This window comes from Puntigrus tetrazona, chromosome 15 (genome assembly GCF_018831695.1).
Source record: "Puntigrus tetrazona isolate hp1 chromosome 15, ASM1883169v1, whole genome shotgun sequence".
Lineage (NCBI taxonomy): Eukaryota > Metazoa > Chordata > Actinopteri > Cypriniformes > Cyprinidae > Puntigrus > Puntigrus tetrazona.
In genome coordinates, this window is record NC_056713.1 from 10,541,763 (window position 1) to 10,560,005 (window position 18,243).

An 18,243-nucleotide genomic window follows, 5' to 3' on the forward strand; every position below is an offset into this window, starting at 1 on the left:
CCCTCACATGCAGCCCACCTCTGAATACGTCCCTCATAAGTCAATAGATAGATCTTCAAGTTACTTCACAGTCACTGTCCCGACATTCACTACCAAGACTTTTTCAGCCATACTCTATTAACAGTAAATACTAACTTTTGGAAATGCTGGGGATTTTTTGGGGGGATTTCAGCTGGGAGGACCTCTGCCTCGGCTTACCAGGATGTTAAGATATTAAGTCTTGGGCATGAAACATTGCAAGAAGGAGAGGTGCATTAAGATGTGACAGATTGGCTTGTTGGCATCTGTGCCCCTGTGGACTTGTGACGCAGTTTGGCAACTGTGGTTTTTAGTATAGGCACCTCTAGTGTTGTTACATTTGGCACATCTTCGAAGTGAATGACTGAAAAAGTTATATATTGTAACTCTCGTTCGCTGTTGGAGGGATTTATACATTGTGTCCCTCTGAGGGACTGCCTCTGAGTGGGTTGAGATGCTTCTTGACTCCTCAAAGTAGAACAAGTGAGCAGATGCTATGCTGGCCTATTTATACCTGGATGTCCAGGGTGGGGCCAGCAATTCAAAATCTGCTCAACAATTCTAATTGACCTTTTCTCAATGATATTAGAGGTGTTTGGGCTCCCAAAAGTGACCCCTAGTGTCATTTTATTAGATGTAAAAATGGACTGCGGTAAGTTTGTTGGGCAATTTTCCATGATCTGTGGATCTAATCGATTAAATAATTTACTTACTCAAGTTTAGGCAAAAACCAGAAACAATTACAGTATATTTCAACTCTGCTTGGTTAGACATTTCAAATGATTATCTGACCTGTATAATGTTACATATTACAGTACAAATATTTTCATATATTATTCTATTTTTAGTATTGCCACAAGTGTATTTTTATAAAAAAAAAAAAAACTATAAAAGTAACACCTTTTTAAAAAAATGGTAAGGACTGCTTTCTAAGATGTGTAAAATGCAACATGAACATGCAGCAAAGCTAGAGGGATTGTTGCTGTTCTTTAACAGTGTTCAGGCATGTAACCTGCAAAACAAAGGTGAGGTAAGGAGTGTGTTGGACAGCTCTTTGTTTTCACATCAGCACTACACTGCATGCTTTATTTGCTGAATTCTTAACAATCTATTCAGAATTAAATAGCACACCCATTCACTGTGTGCTGTTAAGCTTCAGTAAATGTGTTCAGTAAGTTTAATACCATAAGAAAAATATATTGTTTGAAATGGACATTGAAATGGGAAAAATATCAATTCAATGTACACATTGTTTTACATTTGACTTTCACAAGAGTGATTTATTTATGCCTTTATTTCAGAAGCTTTCTGTGGAATTTTTTTCTCTGATGGTCAGAATGTTGAATATATTGAATAACAGATATTAATAATATTTTTTGTCCTTTTGCTGTGTTCTCATTTTCTTTTCCCCCAAAAATGCTAGTTAAAAACTTGCCTTTTCAAAAATGACCAGCCTGCAAAAAATTGGTTATACTGTAAATGTCTCATGATACTACTGATGATACTAATTATAATATTAAACTTTATCTTTTATCAACTTGTTTTCTTTCAGTTAGCACAGGTTTTGTATTTCTTTCAGCACAGCTTTCAGCTGACTGATTCAAGGACTCATTAACTCATTAAGCTTTTTTTAGATAACATAAAAACATCCATTAAGTCCTTTATTTATTTTTAATCTAGCTAAATGTTACTAAATGTAAATCTTCAGTGTAATGTCTGATTGTTTATCGTTGTCTCAATGTTCTGAATGTCTGTACTAAAGGTTGCAAACAGAGAGCAGAATGTTTTGGATATGTTTTAATAATAATAATAATAATAAAAATACTAGAAGAATGTATTATAGGCCTGTGTGTTTTTATGAATTTGTATTTGTCTGGTCCTTATTTAAATTTGCATTTGATTCACAATTAGCTGTTTAGTGTAGACTATTCAAGCAAACAGATTAAATCCTCACAGTATTAGATTGCATGTTCTGAAAAACTGAGAAGTCTGATGTTGTATCATTGCAATAAATAAACAATAAAAATAAGCTAAAAATGTAGCATCCACAAAACATGTTTTATTTAACCATTGGGTGGTACTTTCTTGTAAACCTGCTCCTTGTTATGAAGTGTCCCGTGTGCGTCACCTGTACTGCTGAATTTTGGTTGCTGACACACATAAGCTTGTGACTAATAGAAAAGGCAAAGTCTTTGGCACAGTCATCAACGCAAACAGCAGCAAAGTCTCTAGACTGCATAAACAATCTCTAAAATAAAGAAATAAAATGTATCTATAACCCGTTTGGCAGGAAATGGAAGAAATACACCTCAATAATTATCGAGTGCGTTATTGAATCAACAAGTTGGGGGTGTAGCGTTGTTAAAACAAAAAAGGAAAAAAAGAGCAATGACATGTACATTTCTGGAAATTTCATGCACGCAAAAGTGTGGTTGCATTAAAGTTGTCATGCATTAATGGTGATTTTTAAAAATTTATTTTATTTGGTTATCTTTAAAGTTTACCATAAATGTATACGAATATTATGGTAAAAAATCCCTGTAATTAATGAATGAATATAAATATATTGAATATTGGGTTTATTGTTTGCTTTTATTGTTTCACTTACTATTAAAATTTTCCAGGACTTTTATCGTGACCTTCATTTGTTTTATTTATTCATTTTTTTATTGTATTGTATTTTATTTTCACTGTTTGCAATGCCTAACATTGACACGTGTCACATAATTCAAGTGATGTAGCTTATTTGTCAAAATAATCTAAGAAAAAAAAAAAATACAACAAAAAAACCCCATTCATTTAGCCTTTTGACAACTTCAATAAATTACTGTCCACCTATTTGTTACTCAACACAGGAGGAAACATGTCATTCGCAATGAACCACACTCCACCTACCCGCTGCTGATCTTTCCTTCCCTCTGTGAGGTAGGGCAGGGAGGAGGACCACAGAGGTGTATAAAGTGCGCTCTTGTGTGAGTTGTCTGCGCATGCTCCGGACTGACTGCTCAGGATGCTGCTGTCTCTTCTGTCGTCGCTGCTGCTGCTGCTGCTGCAATGCTCCTTAACGAGCGGAGCCACCGATCCGTAAGATCCTTTATGATTATTATCTTCACCAATACGACATAACAGGAAGTAGAGGAATGAGGAAAACCCGGGCGAATGTCTTCCACAACTTCTGTGCGCTGATGAAAAGTTTGGGACAACTGCACTTTTGTGTTCGCATGTAACACACTCGAAACAGCTTTTTAAAACGTAAAAAAAAAAAAAAAAAACAGCTTGTTTCAAGCGTTATAGGGAGCATTTTGATGATCATATTTTACACAAAATAGGCTCTCAGGTTATAACTTGCTATTATATCTGTTGGTTAAAGGTCAAAATTTTAATATAAAATAAAGACCAAGCAGTGTTATATATACATTACACTTAATAAAGCTAAAGCATTAACTAAATAATGGAAAAACTAAATACAAAGCTAAATAGAAACCAATGTGCAGGGAATGATGGACATTTTTTGCTTCATGTAATTTATGTGTATATTATACATCTATATAGTAATTTTTTTTTATCATTAGGATTTTTTAAAGGTTTTACAAGAAATCTTTTATGCTCACCCAGGCTGTTATTACAAATGCAGCAAAAGAGTAATATGGCAAATTTCTACATTATTCTCATCTTGTAATGCTGAAGACATGACTGAGTCCATCTTGTAGACTTTATTTAGGCAGTGTTGTCAAATGCTTTCAGTTAAAAGTATCTAAAACCAGTAGCTAAATGTCAGTAGATGACACCATAATGGCAAATTACGAAATGTGACGCTGAACTAAATGTGTTTGACATGGACGGTCTCATGAGCGGGTCTTGGCCAATGAACGCTGTTTTCCAGACCTTCAAGATGGCCTCCTTAGCCATGACAGGGTACACTGAGAGTTCAGAAATGACCTTCTTAGCCTTAGTTTTTTAACTGCCAAAATATTTCACAATATAGTTATCTTTTTTTCAAAACATAAAAAATTTAATTATTACAAACGTTTGATTATAATGACAAATAATATAAATATAAGTTATCAATTGTATTGTTATAATATTTGTATACTGTCTGGTTAAATACAATGTTACGTAATTCACAGTGCCACATTTATACTCCACCAACCAAACACCAAGTTACACAACAGACACTCAGTAAACAATCAATTCATCGATCAGCGCGAAGAGCCACTATGCATTCACCCAAAACAGCACTAGGCTCATGCACTTAACTTATGCTATAAAAGCATTTTATTGCAAGCCTCTGAATATATTTTTGTGTGCTTTCAGCATCTACCTGGTGACAGTCACTTCCCAGGCGGTGGGTGGCAGCACAGAGACTCTGTGTGCACAGATCCATGAGTCCACAGAAGCACTCTCTATAGTGGTCACTTTGAGAACCGACAATCAAAACCTCACCGTCCTACAACAGGCCTCCATTAAAAAGGATTTCTACAGATGTGTCCCTTTTAAGGTCAGTAGGCTCATTACAACCCAGAGAGTAAATCTCTATTATTTACTGTAGTGTATCTGGTAATACTATGTTTTAAAGATCATGGGCCTTTCCTATAATGTCTGCAAAACACTTAACAAGGTATAACCTGTCCATAATGAGAAATAAAATATGGTAAATGTGCAAGTAAATAAGTACAAGTACATATTTTTCAGTACTGAATTGTTTAGTGGTTTCTTCAGGCCTGATGTTGCTTTCAAATCTATATTCTTTAGTCTGTATATAGATTTATACACTCACTTTTTTCTTAATTTGTATCTTACAGGTCCCTGCAGTCACTGTGGAGTCTGTGGCATCCGTGGATGTTGTAATCCGAGGGGGAAAAACGTTCCTGAACAACAACACTAAGATCCTCATAAATCCCCCTCAAAGTCTTCTTTTCATCCAATCAGACAAGCCTATCTACAAGCCTGGACAAACAAGTAATACTTCTCAAAATTATTGCAAAACAGTTTATAAGTTGTCAGTTCTCTTTTTTTATATTTTATTTTATTATGAGCCTTTCTGTAATGCATACCGTGTATACATTCTGTCTCAAATATTCTCTTCCCCAGTTAAATTTCGCATTGTGTCTCTGGATTCCAATTTCTTGCCTCGCAAACAAGTGGTAAATAAAATGAAATTTTAATCAATTTAATTTAATTTAATAATAGTTTCAGTTAAAGTGCTATATTTTTGTTCTTTAATGTAAATTAAGTGGCTTTCTTCTGTCTTTGCAGTTTCGAACAGTTGAACTCCAGGTAAAATGCAAGCAGACACGCTCTGTTTATTGTTAGTTCACTTAAATGCAGGCTGATTCCTCTTCTTCTTTATGAACCACTCTTGTTTAGGACCCTTTTTCAAATCTCATCGGTCAGTGGTTGAATCAGACCACAAGGATTGGTATTTTGGATCTGTCCCACTCCATGTCTCCAGAAGCTGCTCAGGGTTACTACACCATCACTGCTTGGGATGAGAAGAACCAACAAACATCACACGGATTTGAAATTAAAGAATATGGTGAGAAACAGGATCTGACTTTTTTGTCAATCCAGTACTGATCAGATTTTAATGTGTACGATGTTAAATGTTTTTTTTTTAATGTATTTTTTAGTTCTGCCAAAATATGAAGTGAACATTGATTTTCCATCCGTTATAACTGTCCAGGACAAAGAGGTCACTCTGAAAGTTTGTGCAAAGTAAGTAACACTTTTTTGATACAAATAATATAAATCTTTTTACTGATAAATGAGGCACATACCTTTAAATGTGTGATATGTTCAGCCTGATGAGATGTTTTTTCACTTTAGATACACTTATGGCAAGCCTGTGCTGGGGTCTGTGAATGCTCAAGTGTGTGGACAGAGCTATGGTTATTATTGGTGGAGACCGTTTCCTGACATGGATAATGTATGCAAGGAATATTCAATGATGGTGTGTTACCCACTGCATATTTCTGTACCTTTTTGTTTGTCAAAAGTTTACTCTTTCACAAGGGACCATAGTGCAGCACATTTTAAAAGTCTAAATATATTTCTTCTCAATCGTATTGATTCAGACCGACAGGACCGGCTGTGGGTCTCAGGTGATAAATGTGACAGAATTTGGCTTGACTTCAAGAGGATCTTTTGAAGTGAATTGTGATGTGGAAGAGTCTGGAACAGGTGAGAGTGTAAAACAAACGGCTGTTGTCCATTATTATCCTCCAAAAAAACTAAACATGGTCTTTTGTTCCTCCAGGGATAACTATGCAAGGTTCTGCCTCAGCGGTGTTTACCAGTGATTACGTCAATGTTTACTTTGAGGACACACCAGATACATACAGGCCTGGCGTGGCCTTCAAGGGAAAGGTAACCGTTAGCTTGAGGTCATATGCTACTAACTACGTTCAGCTCTTTAACCACGACTGCCCAGATAGCATAGTCATATTGTGTACAATGAGTGCTACTTTTATTTGTGAGCTAATCATTTGTCTTTCTCTACATTTTTGTTATTTTTAATTACAGGTTGTTATCAGTAATTCACAGTCTAGACCTATGAAAAATGAGTCTGTGGTTGTGTATGCAGAGTATGATAGTAAAAGTGTTAATGTGACATTAACGACAGACGTCAATGGTTCTGCCCTCTTCTCCTTTAATACTTCACATTGGTCAGAAAAAACAGTTCAGTTACAGGTTAGTGGTGGTTTTGTTTCTAACATGATGTTTATGTATATAATTTGAGTATGTGATTTTAACACTTTTTTGCATCATTAGGTCCATTATAAGGGAGGTAAAGAACAGACTGATTTTGAGGCTTTTAGATATTATCCGTCAGGCTATCTCTACGTAAGACCCTTTTACTCCAAAAGCAAAAGTTTCCTGATGTTGACGAAGGCTCCAGAGAAGCTCAGCTGTAACAGTGATGCAACAGTGACGGCGAGTTACATCATTCAGGGCGGTGCGCTGAAAACAGGCCAGAAAACCTTGGATTTCTTCTACATTGTATGTTTAACACTAACACTCTTTTTTATTTGTCCATCAATTGATTGGTAATTTTTTTTTTTTAATTCTCGACAACCTCTTTGATCTTCTTTTAACGAAGCATGATTGGTTATTGCAGATTTATTTGTTTATTTGCATTGGGTTATGTTGGAACCTTATATTATGCATGACCTTATAGCATGTAATTTTTTATGCTCATTTTCCCAGTTGTATTTACATGCAGATAAATGGCCGCTTAAAATTCATTTTAAATACACTAAACAATATTGTTAAATGTAATTTTAGCAAATCTCCAAATTATATCGGTTTTTCACACTGTACTTTGAAATTTCTATAATATAAATTTTTAAAGACAAAAAAGTCCAGACTTTTAAAACTGACCATTTATTGCTGCCATGATATAAAAATAACTAGCAGGACTGGACAAATTTTTAATATCTATGTATTTTTTTTTTTTTTAGTAGAGAATGGCTTAATGACTTCCTAAATCTTGTATGTGGCTGTTATCACAAAGGAAAAAGGATGATGAAAAAAAAATGGCAAAGCTAGTAAAGCTGTAGAACTTCATAGCATCACAAAAATTGTCATACAGTAATGATCTATCTGTACTGCAGGTCTTGTCCAGAGGCAGCATGGCTCAAAATGGTCATCTGTCTGTGAGTGTGAACACCAAAAGTGGTAAATGGCTCTTTAACATTAGCTATCATATTGTTCTCTTATTATACAATAATAATAAGATAATAAGAATATTTTAAAGTCTTTGTACATTGTGCTTCAGCAAGCACATTTTCTTGTTTCCACAAACACTCTCTCTCTCTCTTTCATAAAAAGAAAACAAAGGAGAACTGACAATCCCACTGAAGAAGACGGCAGCTCTGGCTCCATACGCTCAGGTGGTGGTTTACACAGTTCTTCCCAATAGAGAAGCAGTAGCAGACAGTATGGACTTCCCCATTGAAGAATGTTTGCCAAACAAGGTCAGAAAATCCCATGGCATCTCATTTCAACAGTCAATGTGCCCTTCATGCTGTTATGTATTATTTTTATCATTAATGCATCATGAGAGTGTGCCTGTGATTTTATAGGTGTCTTTAAAGTTCTCGTCTCCCACCCCACTGCCTGGAGAGAAGACATCTTTTAACCTGAAAGCCAGTCCTGGCTCCTTGTGCTCCGTGAGGGCCATAGATCAGAGCGTGCTGCTGCTGAGACCAGAGGCCGAGCTGGATGCCGCCGCTGTATGTTACACCACTTACATTACAACTATAACTAGTAAATAATCTTTATTTTAAAAGAGATGGGTCTGGGACATGTACAATGTACAGTTTGCTATTTTTTTTCATTTGTAATAATACAAATAACAAAGTATTGGTGTTGGGAAAATATGTTATTATTTTTTACTTGGTGGGTTTCTCTACAGGTCTTTGGAATGCTGCCGGTCCAGATTTTGTCAGGTTACCCCTACAGCATCGAGGAGTTAGAGCCTTACCCCTGCCGACCTCCCTGGGAGGTGATAATCCCACTCGCTGAACCTGCGAGACGCAAGCGATCCCGCTTCTATTACCCTTACTACAGTGACAAAACTGACGCCTACAACATCTTTAGAGTAAGAAACACAAAATCTCTCCTTTTGTATTTCAGAGGTCTTTAAGTATCATCTGATTCTTACTGTACGCTGTCCATCATACAGACATGAATAACACTTTTTTTCCAGGCAGTTGGAATCAAAATCGCTACCAACTCTGACGTGAAAGCACCTGTTGTTTGTGATAATGACATGTCGATGGTCATGCGATGTAAGTAACTTGTTTTTAAGAATTTGGAAATGCGGTTTATCTGATTGCGTTGACAAACTATCAATCCAAACAGCTGAAGTGTCGGCAGACGATTTTCCAGTTCCAGTGAGAAATGAGAAGATCCGCAAACTCTTTCCAGAAACCTGGATATGGGATCTTATACCTGTGGGGTATGAATCTGCACCACGGCATTACTGTATATATAAAGTACAGTTCTTTCTGATTAAACAGAAGAAATATATTTGTGTCTTCATCAGAAATCAGGATCTGTGGATGTCTCCAAGACGGTCCCGGACACAATCACTAAATGGGCAGCAGGTGCTTTCTGCACATCTACTGTAGGGTTTGGAGTGGCTCCCAAAACTAATCTCACTGCTTTCCAGCCTTTCTTTGTGAGCCTTGCCCTCCCTTACTCCGTTATCCGTGAAGAAACGTTCACTCTCAAAGCCACCGTATTCAACTACCTCCCCAAATGTATCATGGTAAGCCCGCTTTATGTGTTTTGCAAGCATTTGCAGTAAAAGGATTTCCGGTAAGGCTGCCACTGGACAAATCTGTGTTTTTTCATAAAGGTGAAGGTCACGCTGGCAGACTCAGTGCAGTTCAAAGCTCAGCCGTGTAAAGGATGCATTTACACTCAGTGTGTTTGCTCTGAAGAGAGCCAAACCTTCCAGTGGATTGTTACACCCTCTGCACTGGGTAAGACAGATGACTGCTATAAGAACAAAAACTCTGAAAGGATTTTATTTGTAACGGGACATGTTGTTACACATGTAATATGATTTTCATTTTTGTTTACCAACTTAAATCCACTGTCACTGGTGTGTGTGTTTTACAGGAAAGGTGAACATTACAGTGCGTGCTGAGGCGGTACAGAGCCGTGAACGGTGTGGCAATGAAGTGGTGACTTTCCCGGACAAAGGCAGAGTTGATACTGTGATGCAGAGCGTTCTGGTGGAGGTATGTGCTTTTACTGTTTGAGAGCTATCTGTATCTTTATCTGTCTTTTGCTTTCAAAATACAATTGACACTGTTATTACTATATTTCTCAGGTGGAGGGAACTAAACAGTCATTTACTCAGAACGAACTCATCTGCTTAACAGGTTAGTGGCATTAGAGTAGGTTGTGTTGTCTATTAAATGAAGAATAAGGAATAAAGAAAGAATATGAATTATTCCAGATTTAGCAGAAATATAGATAATAAATAAGGATAATTTTGACCTTCACTGTGTAAAAATTATAAAAAATCCTGTTTACAGTAATGCATTTACCCTGGAAGTTTATGATGCAAGGTATTGCACTGGATAAATGTCAAAATACTAAAAAAATAAAATAAAAAATTCTAATAGTTTGGAGTGTAGTTTTCACAAATAGGAAAATGCCTATGGTAAAGTACGGCATGATTTGTACCTAATTATTTTTCTCTGTTCTATTAGACCGTCCACAGGAGACATCCGTCTCTCTCAATCTACCCAAAGTCTTTGTCAAGGATTCTGCAAAAAGTTTTGTCACTGTTCTGGGTGAGCCTAAAATATGCTTGCAAAATATCTCCATAATATAATATAAACATTTGAAATATTCTGTAATCAATAGAATTGTTCTCTTTAGGTAACTCTGGGTTGATTTGTAAAAATTATATTAAGATTTATATGGCTGTGTGGTTTGTAGGTGATCTGATGGGTCGTGCTCTGAGGAACATCGCTGATCTGCTGGCTATGCCGTACGGCTGTGGAGAGCAGAACATGCTGCTTTTTGCCCCCAATATCTACATCCTTCAGTACCTGGAGAGCAGTGGGCAACTCACTCCTGAGATTAAAAACAGAGCCGTAACCTTCCTGCAGAGCGGTGAGGAAATCTTTCTTTTCTTTTTTTATTACTATTATTAAGCAATGATATACATAAACATACAGGCAATTAGTTCAAGCTTCTTTTCAAGCTAACTCACCAGAGGCCTCATTTATAAAACGTGTGTGTGCTCAGATTTGATCTTAGAGTGTGACTACACTTAAATCAATGCCAAAGCTCATATTTATAAAACCGTCTTTGACGTGGAAAAGTGTTCAGCGTCACGTCAGGGTCTGATCAGATGTACGCACTTTTTAGTGTCAGTATATTGCAGGTTTTTGAAAATTCAAACTGTTCTTGCAACTTGCTGCTCTGAAATGATGATTGGTGATATTTTATACGTTGATGACAGTAATAAGGAGTCGTTAACAAGGCAGAGAGCTGAAACGTTTTATTTGCACTCAAGATCATTTTCAATTCATAGATTTCACATCTGAAAGAGAGGCATAGGCAAGTTTTCCATTCGTACGTTCATTCTATGAATCACACGTAAGCATTTCTGAGAAATGATCAAATTTAGGATCGTTTCTGTGCAACGTTTTATAAATGAGGCCCCAGGTGTCCCCCCTTTTAGCATCCCTGCATATCAGAATTGTGTGTGTGTGTGTGTGTGTGTGTATTGCAGGCTATCAGAAAGAGCTGACATACAAACATGATGACGGATCTTACAGCGCTTTTGGGAGGAATGATCCTTCTGGTAACACCTGGTGAGTCTGGTACAGAGACAATGGAAACATCCAGTGGCTTATAGTATATTATGTGTTACTGTGTGGATTCTGGTAAATGGGTTTATGCCAGTGTGTTCACATGGTATTTTTTGAAATCCAATAAATCCACAAGAATTGCAAAGTATTAAGGCAAAGTATTTTACAGCGATTTCTATTGCTTGTGTGTTCAGGTTAACTGCATTCGTAATGAAGTCTTTCGGTGGGGCAAAGAAGTATATATTTATAGATCAAGCCAACATCGATCAGGCAAAGGAATGGCTGCATCTACAACAGCAGGAGAACGGCTGCTTCATCTCTGTGGGGAAACTCTTCAACAACATGTTAAAGGTGATTCCTTCCTGATTTTATGTGGTTTCAGTAGGTCTAGCTGGTCAATCTGGTCTTCAGCTGGTCTTAGGTTGGTCTTGGTTTGCTGGTTTATGGGAGCCAACTTGCCAGGTTACAGACCAGCTGAAGATTAGCTTGATCATGACATTGGTACTTTTCTTTTGTGTTTGGTTTACAGGAGGGACTGATTGTGGAATAATCATGTATTACACAATAGGTGTGTGTGTGTGTGTGTGTGTGTGTGTGTGTGTGTGTGTGTGTGTGTGTGTGTGTGTGTGTGTGTGTGTGTGTGTGTTGATTCATGAGTTTGTAGTTGAGTCTTGAGGACTATTGGGAGCTTAACATCTTAACATTTATTTAATTTTCCTCATTGGCAAAAGTGTTTTAAGAATTTAATGATGTTTATGATGCTTAAAAAATATACACAAGATTACAGCTCAGACGTTTGGAGTTCATTTTTTTTAAATTGTATTTAATCACAAGAATAAATAAAATGTTAAAATATATTCAAATAAGAAAAAAACAGTAATTCACAGTAATACTGATTTTACTTAATGCAGCCTTGGTAAGCGTACTTTCAAAACAATTAAACTTTACAAAGTAAACATTTCATATATTATTTGAAAACTGAAAATCTCTTGATGCTTTGGAAAAAACACAATAAAGTAATGCTTTGAGCTACATATAGCAATAAATAGCAAAAGGTGGTCCAATGCAATAGTTCAAGGGACCCAGAAACTTATACGCTCTACTGGAAAAAAAAATTGAGATGATAAGAGCACATATGAGAAGCTGTCACAGCGTTGAGTGGGATGAGAAGATGACTCAAGGAGAGCTAATGGAGCAGAGTCATTTATGGAGAGGAAAGTGCTCCTTAGTCGGGTGGTCCTGGATTTTACACTTTGGAAATGTCTGTTATGGCAATAAAGTGAGGAGATTGAAATTCTGAGGGTGGTCTTTGATGATGCGCTCTTGCATGTCTAAATGTGGTTTTTCCCTGCTTCTGCTTTCCCAGGGTGGTGTCAGTGATGAAGTCACTCTCTCTGCGTACATCACCACAGCACTGCTGGAGTTAGGAGTCCAGAACTCTGTGAGTAAAACCCTCTTTATGGCTCCTAACAGGTGGACTCTGGCCACAAATTAATACAGATAATGTGACTAATCGCATCTGTTGTGTGCTTGGTAAGGATCCCATGGTAGTGAAAAGCCTTGCATGTCTTAGGCATGCTTCCCGTAACATCACCAACACTTATACAACCGCCTTACTGTCCTACACATTCACTCTTGCTGGAGATGAACAGAAGAGACAGAATCTCCTCTCCAACCTGGACCAGCAGGCCAAGAGAGAAGGTACCATGCAAAACTCTTTTTTTTCTTTTGTTGTTGTTTAACATCTGCCTTCAATGTTCTAGTTTTCTCCCTCTGATTATTTCAGGTGTAGGACGATATTGGAGTTTGGGTAATAATGCTCAACCGACGGGCTCTGTGGAGGTAGAGACGAGTGCCTATGTGTTGCTGGCTCTGCTCTCAGGACCTTCACTGCCTGGATTTGGACTGAACTACTCTGCTAGCGTAGTACACTGGCTAACCAAGAAACAGAATGCGTATGGAGGCTTCTCCTCTACACAGGTAACGTTATTAAACCTATCCTTTAGATCCCTCTCTGTCTTTATAATGTGTTTTATCATTATTGACTGTAAGTGGTGTTGCTGTCTCTCTCTGTGAACAGGATACTGTAGTAGCACTCCAGGCCCTCGCTAAATACAGTGCTGCCACCTACAATCCAGAAGGATCCATTACTGTAAGCGTGACCTCCCCCTCAGGCCAGAGGAACCAGTTCACCGTAAACCAGAACAACCGGCTGCTTTACCAGGAGAAACAGCTACAGGAAGCTACCGGCACATACAAGCTCAGGGCAGAAGGCAAAGGCTGTGTGTTTGTGCAGGTCTGCGTGCTGCCTCTTTTGATGCACATATTAAGAAATATCCAAGAAGTTAAAGTTTTCTTTACTCACCTGTATGTCATTGCAAACCTGTATGGTTTACTTTCTTCCATGGATCATAGAAGGAAGTCATAAGGATTTACTTAAAATGATTACTTAGATCCATATTTCAAATCTAATAAACCATTTTTTTCTCAGTTTTTTTTTCTCAGTTCCACTGACTGTGGATATCATACCATGTCTGCATTGCACGCATGTGTCTCTGGGAAATGTAGGAGCAAAGGAAACAGTTTCCTTACTTTAGCAAAGGAAAACCAGTATCCTCCTGGCTTATTTCAAAATCCTGGCTTAATTCAAAATTTCTTTATCACTAATCATGCATACATCTTACGTCATCCACCGGGACTGCATTTGTGTGCCACAGTTAGCGGAAGTGAGAAAAAAGTGTTTATTACATTTGAAATATGCATATTTACCTCACAAAAATGCATAGATTTTAGAAGGCCTTTATTGACCCCCCAGGGCTGTGTGAGGGACGTTTTATTACTTATGCACGTACATTATTTAACGTCTTCTGAAGTACATATATAGCAATACTCATTTATGCCCATGAATAATGCCTGTGTTTTTTGTGTCTCAGTTTGCCTTGCACTACAATATCCCGCCTCCTCCAGACTCTTTGGCCTTTGAAATCAATACAAATCCTGGGGTTTGCAGCAACACAAGTAACCCAGCTTTTACACTAACCACCACTGTAAGGTGAGCCGTATTTACGTTAGAATAAACATCAACTCTTACTATTCTTAACAGCCCTTATGTGCATTTTACTTTCAACATGTGAATCCGTGAAACACTGTAAAATGTTACATCATTATATAGCATTCATATTTTAAATAATAACTATGCTGTCATTATTTAAAGAGTTAGACCAACCAGAAATACATATTTTGTCATTTAGTCACGGTCAAAGACTAAATGAGTTTTGTTTCAGTTTCCTGTGAAACAAATAAAGTTTTAAAGGGGGTCATCGGATGCCCTTTTGATATACAGTAGGGTTTTTATAAAAAGTCTGTAACATGCTTCAGTTGAATTTTCTCAGTGGTAGAACCCTTGTAAAACCCTTTTTATCTTGTCAAAATAATCTCAGTTTTTAGCAACCCGTATTAGTGCATTTATTTAAAATGCTAATGAGCCCTGCTGACCCCGCCCCTCTCTCACCCTCTAACACTATAGCTTGCTCTATTCTTTTTCTTTTCTGTTTCGTTTTTTTATTCATCATATAATTGACAAAAAGAAACATTGCTATGTGTACTACATTAAGCTAACTTGGACTTGTTATAATGCTTGAATATCATATTGCTCTTTTGTTGATTTTGATTGCTTTTATTGTCCTTTTTTATAAGTCGCTACAGATTAAAGTGTCTGCTTAATGACTACATGTAAATGTAATGTAAATGAGTTAGTAACTTAACCATTCAATCCAATTAAAAATACAGGTATAACGGCACACGAGCAGAGACCAACATGGTGATCATTAACGTCAAGCTGCTGTCGGGGTTTAAGCCGGATGAGACGTCTCTGCAGGCTGTGAGTGACACATGAAGGGCTCCGGTCCTCTTATATCAAGTTGTGCAGCCAGTGTTTGATTCATTCTCATTCGCTCCTCTGTCTCCACAGCTGAGGGAAGACCCCACCATCAGACGTCTGGATGTGGATGAGGATCATGTCGTTTTCTATTTGGATAGTGTAAGTGTTTTCTCATATGTAAAATGTAAAAATAATCTCTCTATAATCATGACGTAATAATTTTCTCTTTCATTCCAGCTGAAAAAGAGTCAGGAGAAGTCCATCAGCCTGCAGCTCGTGCAGGAAGTACCGGTGCAGAACCTGAAACCAGCTGTAGTGACCGTCTATGACTACTACAAGATCAGTACGTTTTTTTTTATTATCACTGTGCATTCTGAAGTACAATATAGGCTTTTTATTATAATAAATAATACAATAAAAATAGAATAAATATATCATAACAAAAATAGGATAACCTATTTCCATTTAAATGTTTAAGAGTTTAATTTTTTTTAATAAATCTTAGTAAAATCATGATAATACAAGCATTGCATAATTGTATTTTACAAGCCTGTATTTGATCTTATCATTATGCATTTTTTATTTTATTGAGACAAGCTTGACAACGTTGTTAAACTGGGTTGTGTTTCTCTTCCTCCAGCTGAACTGTCTGTGGTTGACTACACCTCCCCATGTGCATAATCACCATCGTAAGTAAAGTAAATTTTATCTAAAACTTTAGATTTAAATTATACTCTTAAAATGTAATATGTACACATTTCCATGTTTTGCAAGCACTGCTTCAATTCTACTTTCGATTCATAAAAGAATTCTGAAAAAACTAAAATGGTTTTTATCATTGAATAATTAGATTTTTTCTTGAGCACCAAATCAACATATTAAAATGATGTATAAAAACAGATATGAATGTAATATTATAAATATTTGTGCTATAGTGCTTAATAAAAGGTTGACCTATTGTTTTTCAGGCAATGATCTAAAGTGCTGATGTCTGAAGAACTGTACACTGGAATATATGGGGAGGCTATCTGGAATATATGGATTTAATACTGACACTTTTTCTGTTCTCCTATTGCTTTCTGAAATTATTTTTTTTTTTTTGTTTTCCTAAAAAATATAACAAAAATAAGGCATTTCTGCAGTATGCATTTTAGTCGCTATTAAACAATTTGTAAATTTCTGCATCAGAAACGTTTGTGTCCTGTGATTATTTATTATGTAGGTTTATTATTACTGCTCATATGCAAATATCAGAGCACAGTGGGGGAAAACATGAAGGACTTCTTTCAGTAAAACAAAAGTTAAACGTGTTCAAAAACAGTTATCGTGGTTTATAATTTGTCATTGTCAACAACTATGATAAAATTAAGTATGAAAAAGCTTTCGTGTTATTTATTGTACGAAGGGGGTGTTTTGTGTAGTATATGAACAAATCATAAAATAAAGTGTAAATAAAGCCAATAAAAAAGATGTTACACATAGCTCTTCGTATAATTGTAAAATACAATAAAAGCAGAAAACACAACCTCCCCTCCCCATCAAAACGACTCATCTTCTCTTTCGATCACAAGCAAGGACATGACTATCGGTGAATCTGCCTTCATTCCGTTAGCAACGCTCTGGCAACGCCTATATTCCAACGATCCAATCAATTACCACAAAATCAATCATTTTTTTACATTTCAGAAACTGTTACACTCGTATATTCGCCACAAAAAAGGACAATCCATACCTCTGTTTCATGCGACTTTACGGTGCCATAGAGTGGAAAACTGCATTTACATTAGGCATTGTTAAATAATAAGGGTTCTGTACCTGGAAATGACATACTGTGAGCCTCAAACTAGAAAACAGACGAATCAGAACATAGCACAGTCGGAATTGCTACGCCCCCAATATTTGCATAAAGTATACCCGCCCATATTTATCAGACCACACCTACACCAAATCACTGTAGTTCTGCAGGTACTGTGAAAAAACAAGCAATGACAATAGCGAAACTGGCAGATCACGGAAATAAACGTTATGTTCCAGGCTGTGCAGGGGATGTGAAGTACAGGCATCTGTGGTTGTAAAGATCTATGTTCTAATAAAACAACCCACTAAACAAGCCACCCGGAGACATGGTTAGTTTGCTAGCAGTAGCTTGTTACATTACTGTACATAAGATTTCCCTTACCACATGAGGAGAGATGAACGAGGATGATGGAGAATGATTTGTAGATCTTGAGCACCACTGACAAGCGTCTGATCTTGTAAAATGTGTGTACTGACGCTCATTATAAACAGAGCGCGTGTGCTGGTGAAAGTGAGACTGAAATTATGATTATTAGCGGCTCCCTGATGGGTATATATATAATATAAATACCCAATGATATTAATGCCAGAGAAAGTATTGTGCTGGGTTTCATTAACTGCACTGTGAAACAGCCAATCAGAGCAGAGCTCAACATTATTATTCATGACTTTTTCAAATATCAATCAATCAATCAATCATTTTTATTTATATAGCGCTTTTAACAACACAGGTTGCATCAAAGCACTGTACAGTATAATGTAGAAGAGTACAATGACAGGGATGTATAATGACGAGAGTGACCAATTTCTTATTAAATGCAGAGACGGTCTCTGTAATCAATTCAACGTTAAATCACTAGAAGTTAAGTGTGCCCAACCAAGCAAGCCAGAGGCGACAGCGGCAAGGAAACAAAACCCCATGCATACAGAATGGAGAAAAAAAAACCTTGGGAGAAACCAGACTCAGTTGGGGTCAGTTCTCCTCTGACCGGACGGCCAGCACTTAACCTCCAGTTCAATTTTAAACGCAGCTGTGTCAGATAGTGTAAATGACTTAGTGTGTGTGTGTATGTGTGTGTGCATCAGGATCTGGTGATCTTTCCACGGGCGCATCTAGGTTTTCTGGTCTCTGATGAACATAATCTCTGTGTGCTGATCCACCATCTAGTCTGGATACAAACTGTGAAAACAGATTGAGAAAGAAAC

At 37.0% G+C, this 18,243-nt stretch overlaps 1 protein-coding gene across 1 annotated transcript; it reads left to right on the top strand.

The window, feature by feature from the left end:
• The first annotated feature begins 2,964 nt into the window (after positions 1-2,964).
• Positions 2,965-16,416, top strand: LOC122358614 (alpha-2-macroglobulin-like protein 1). The gene is made up of 36 exons (XM_043258495.1): positions 2,965-3,102; positions 4,333-4,516; positions 4,821-4,977; positions 5,110-5,162; positions 5,275-5,295; positions 5,386-5,554; positions 5,649-5,733; positions 5,845-5,968; positions 6,093-6,198; positions 6,275-6,384; positions 6,541-6,708; positions 6,790-7,017; positions 7,632-7,695; positions 7,849-7,994; positions 8,103-8,252; positions 8,435-8,620; positions 8,729-8,810; positions 8,884-8,975; positions 9,068-9,292; positions 9,383-9,509; positions 9,649-9,770; positions 9,863-9,914; positions 10,248-10,331; positions 10,480-10,656; positions 11,282-11,363; positions 11,555-11,711; positions 12,727-12,801; positions 12,899-13,061; positions 13,147-13,340; positions 13,441-13,656; positions 14,294-14,412; positions 15,150-15,240; positions 15,331-15,399; positions 15,478-15,583; positions 15,881-15,929; positions 16,209-16,416. Exons 1-35 carry the CDS (start codon positions 3,029-3,031, stop codon positions 15,919-15,921), a joined length of 4,299 nt encoding a protein of 1,432 aa, XP_043114430.1. The 5' UTR covers positions 2,965-3,028; the 3' UTR covers positions 15,922-15,929; positions 16,209-16,416.
• Positions 16,417-18,243: the final 1,827 nt, after the last annotated feature.

Excerpts from the sequence above, each read along its gene's own strand:
- LOC122358614 (XM_043258495.1), top strand. The coding sequence starts at position 3,029 with ATGCTGCTGTCTCTTCTGTCGTCGCTGCTGCTGCTGCTGCTGCAATGC. Across the intron at positions 4,517-4,820 it reads ACAGATGTGTCCCTTTTAAG|GTCCCTGCAGTCACTGTGGA; the intron begins GTCAGTAGGCTC and ends TGTATCTTACAG. Across the intron at positions 6,709-6,789 it reads AAAAAACAGTTCAGTTACAG|GTCCATTATAAGGGAGGTAA; the intron begins GTTAGTGGTGGT and ends TTGCATCATTAG.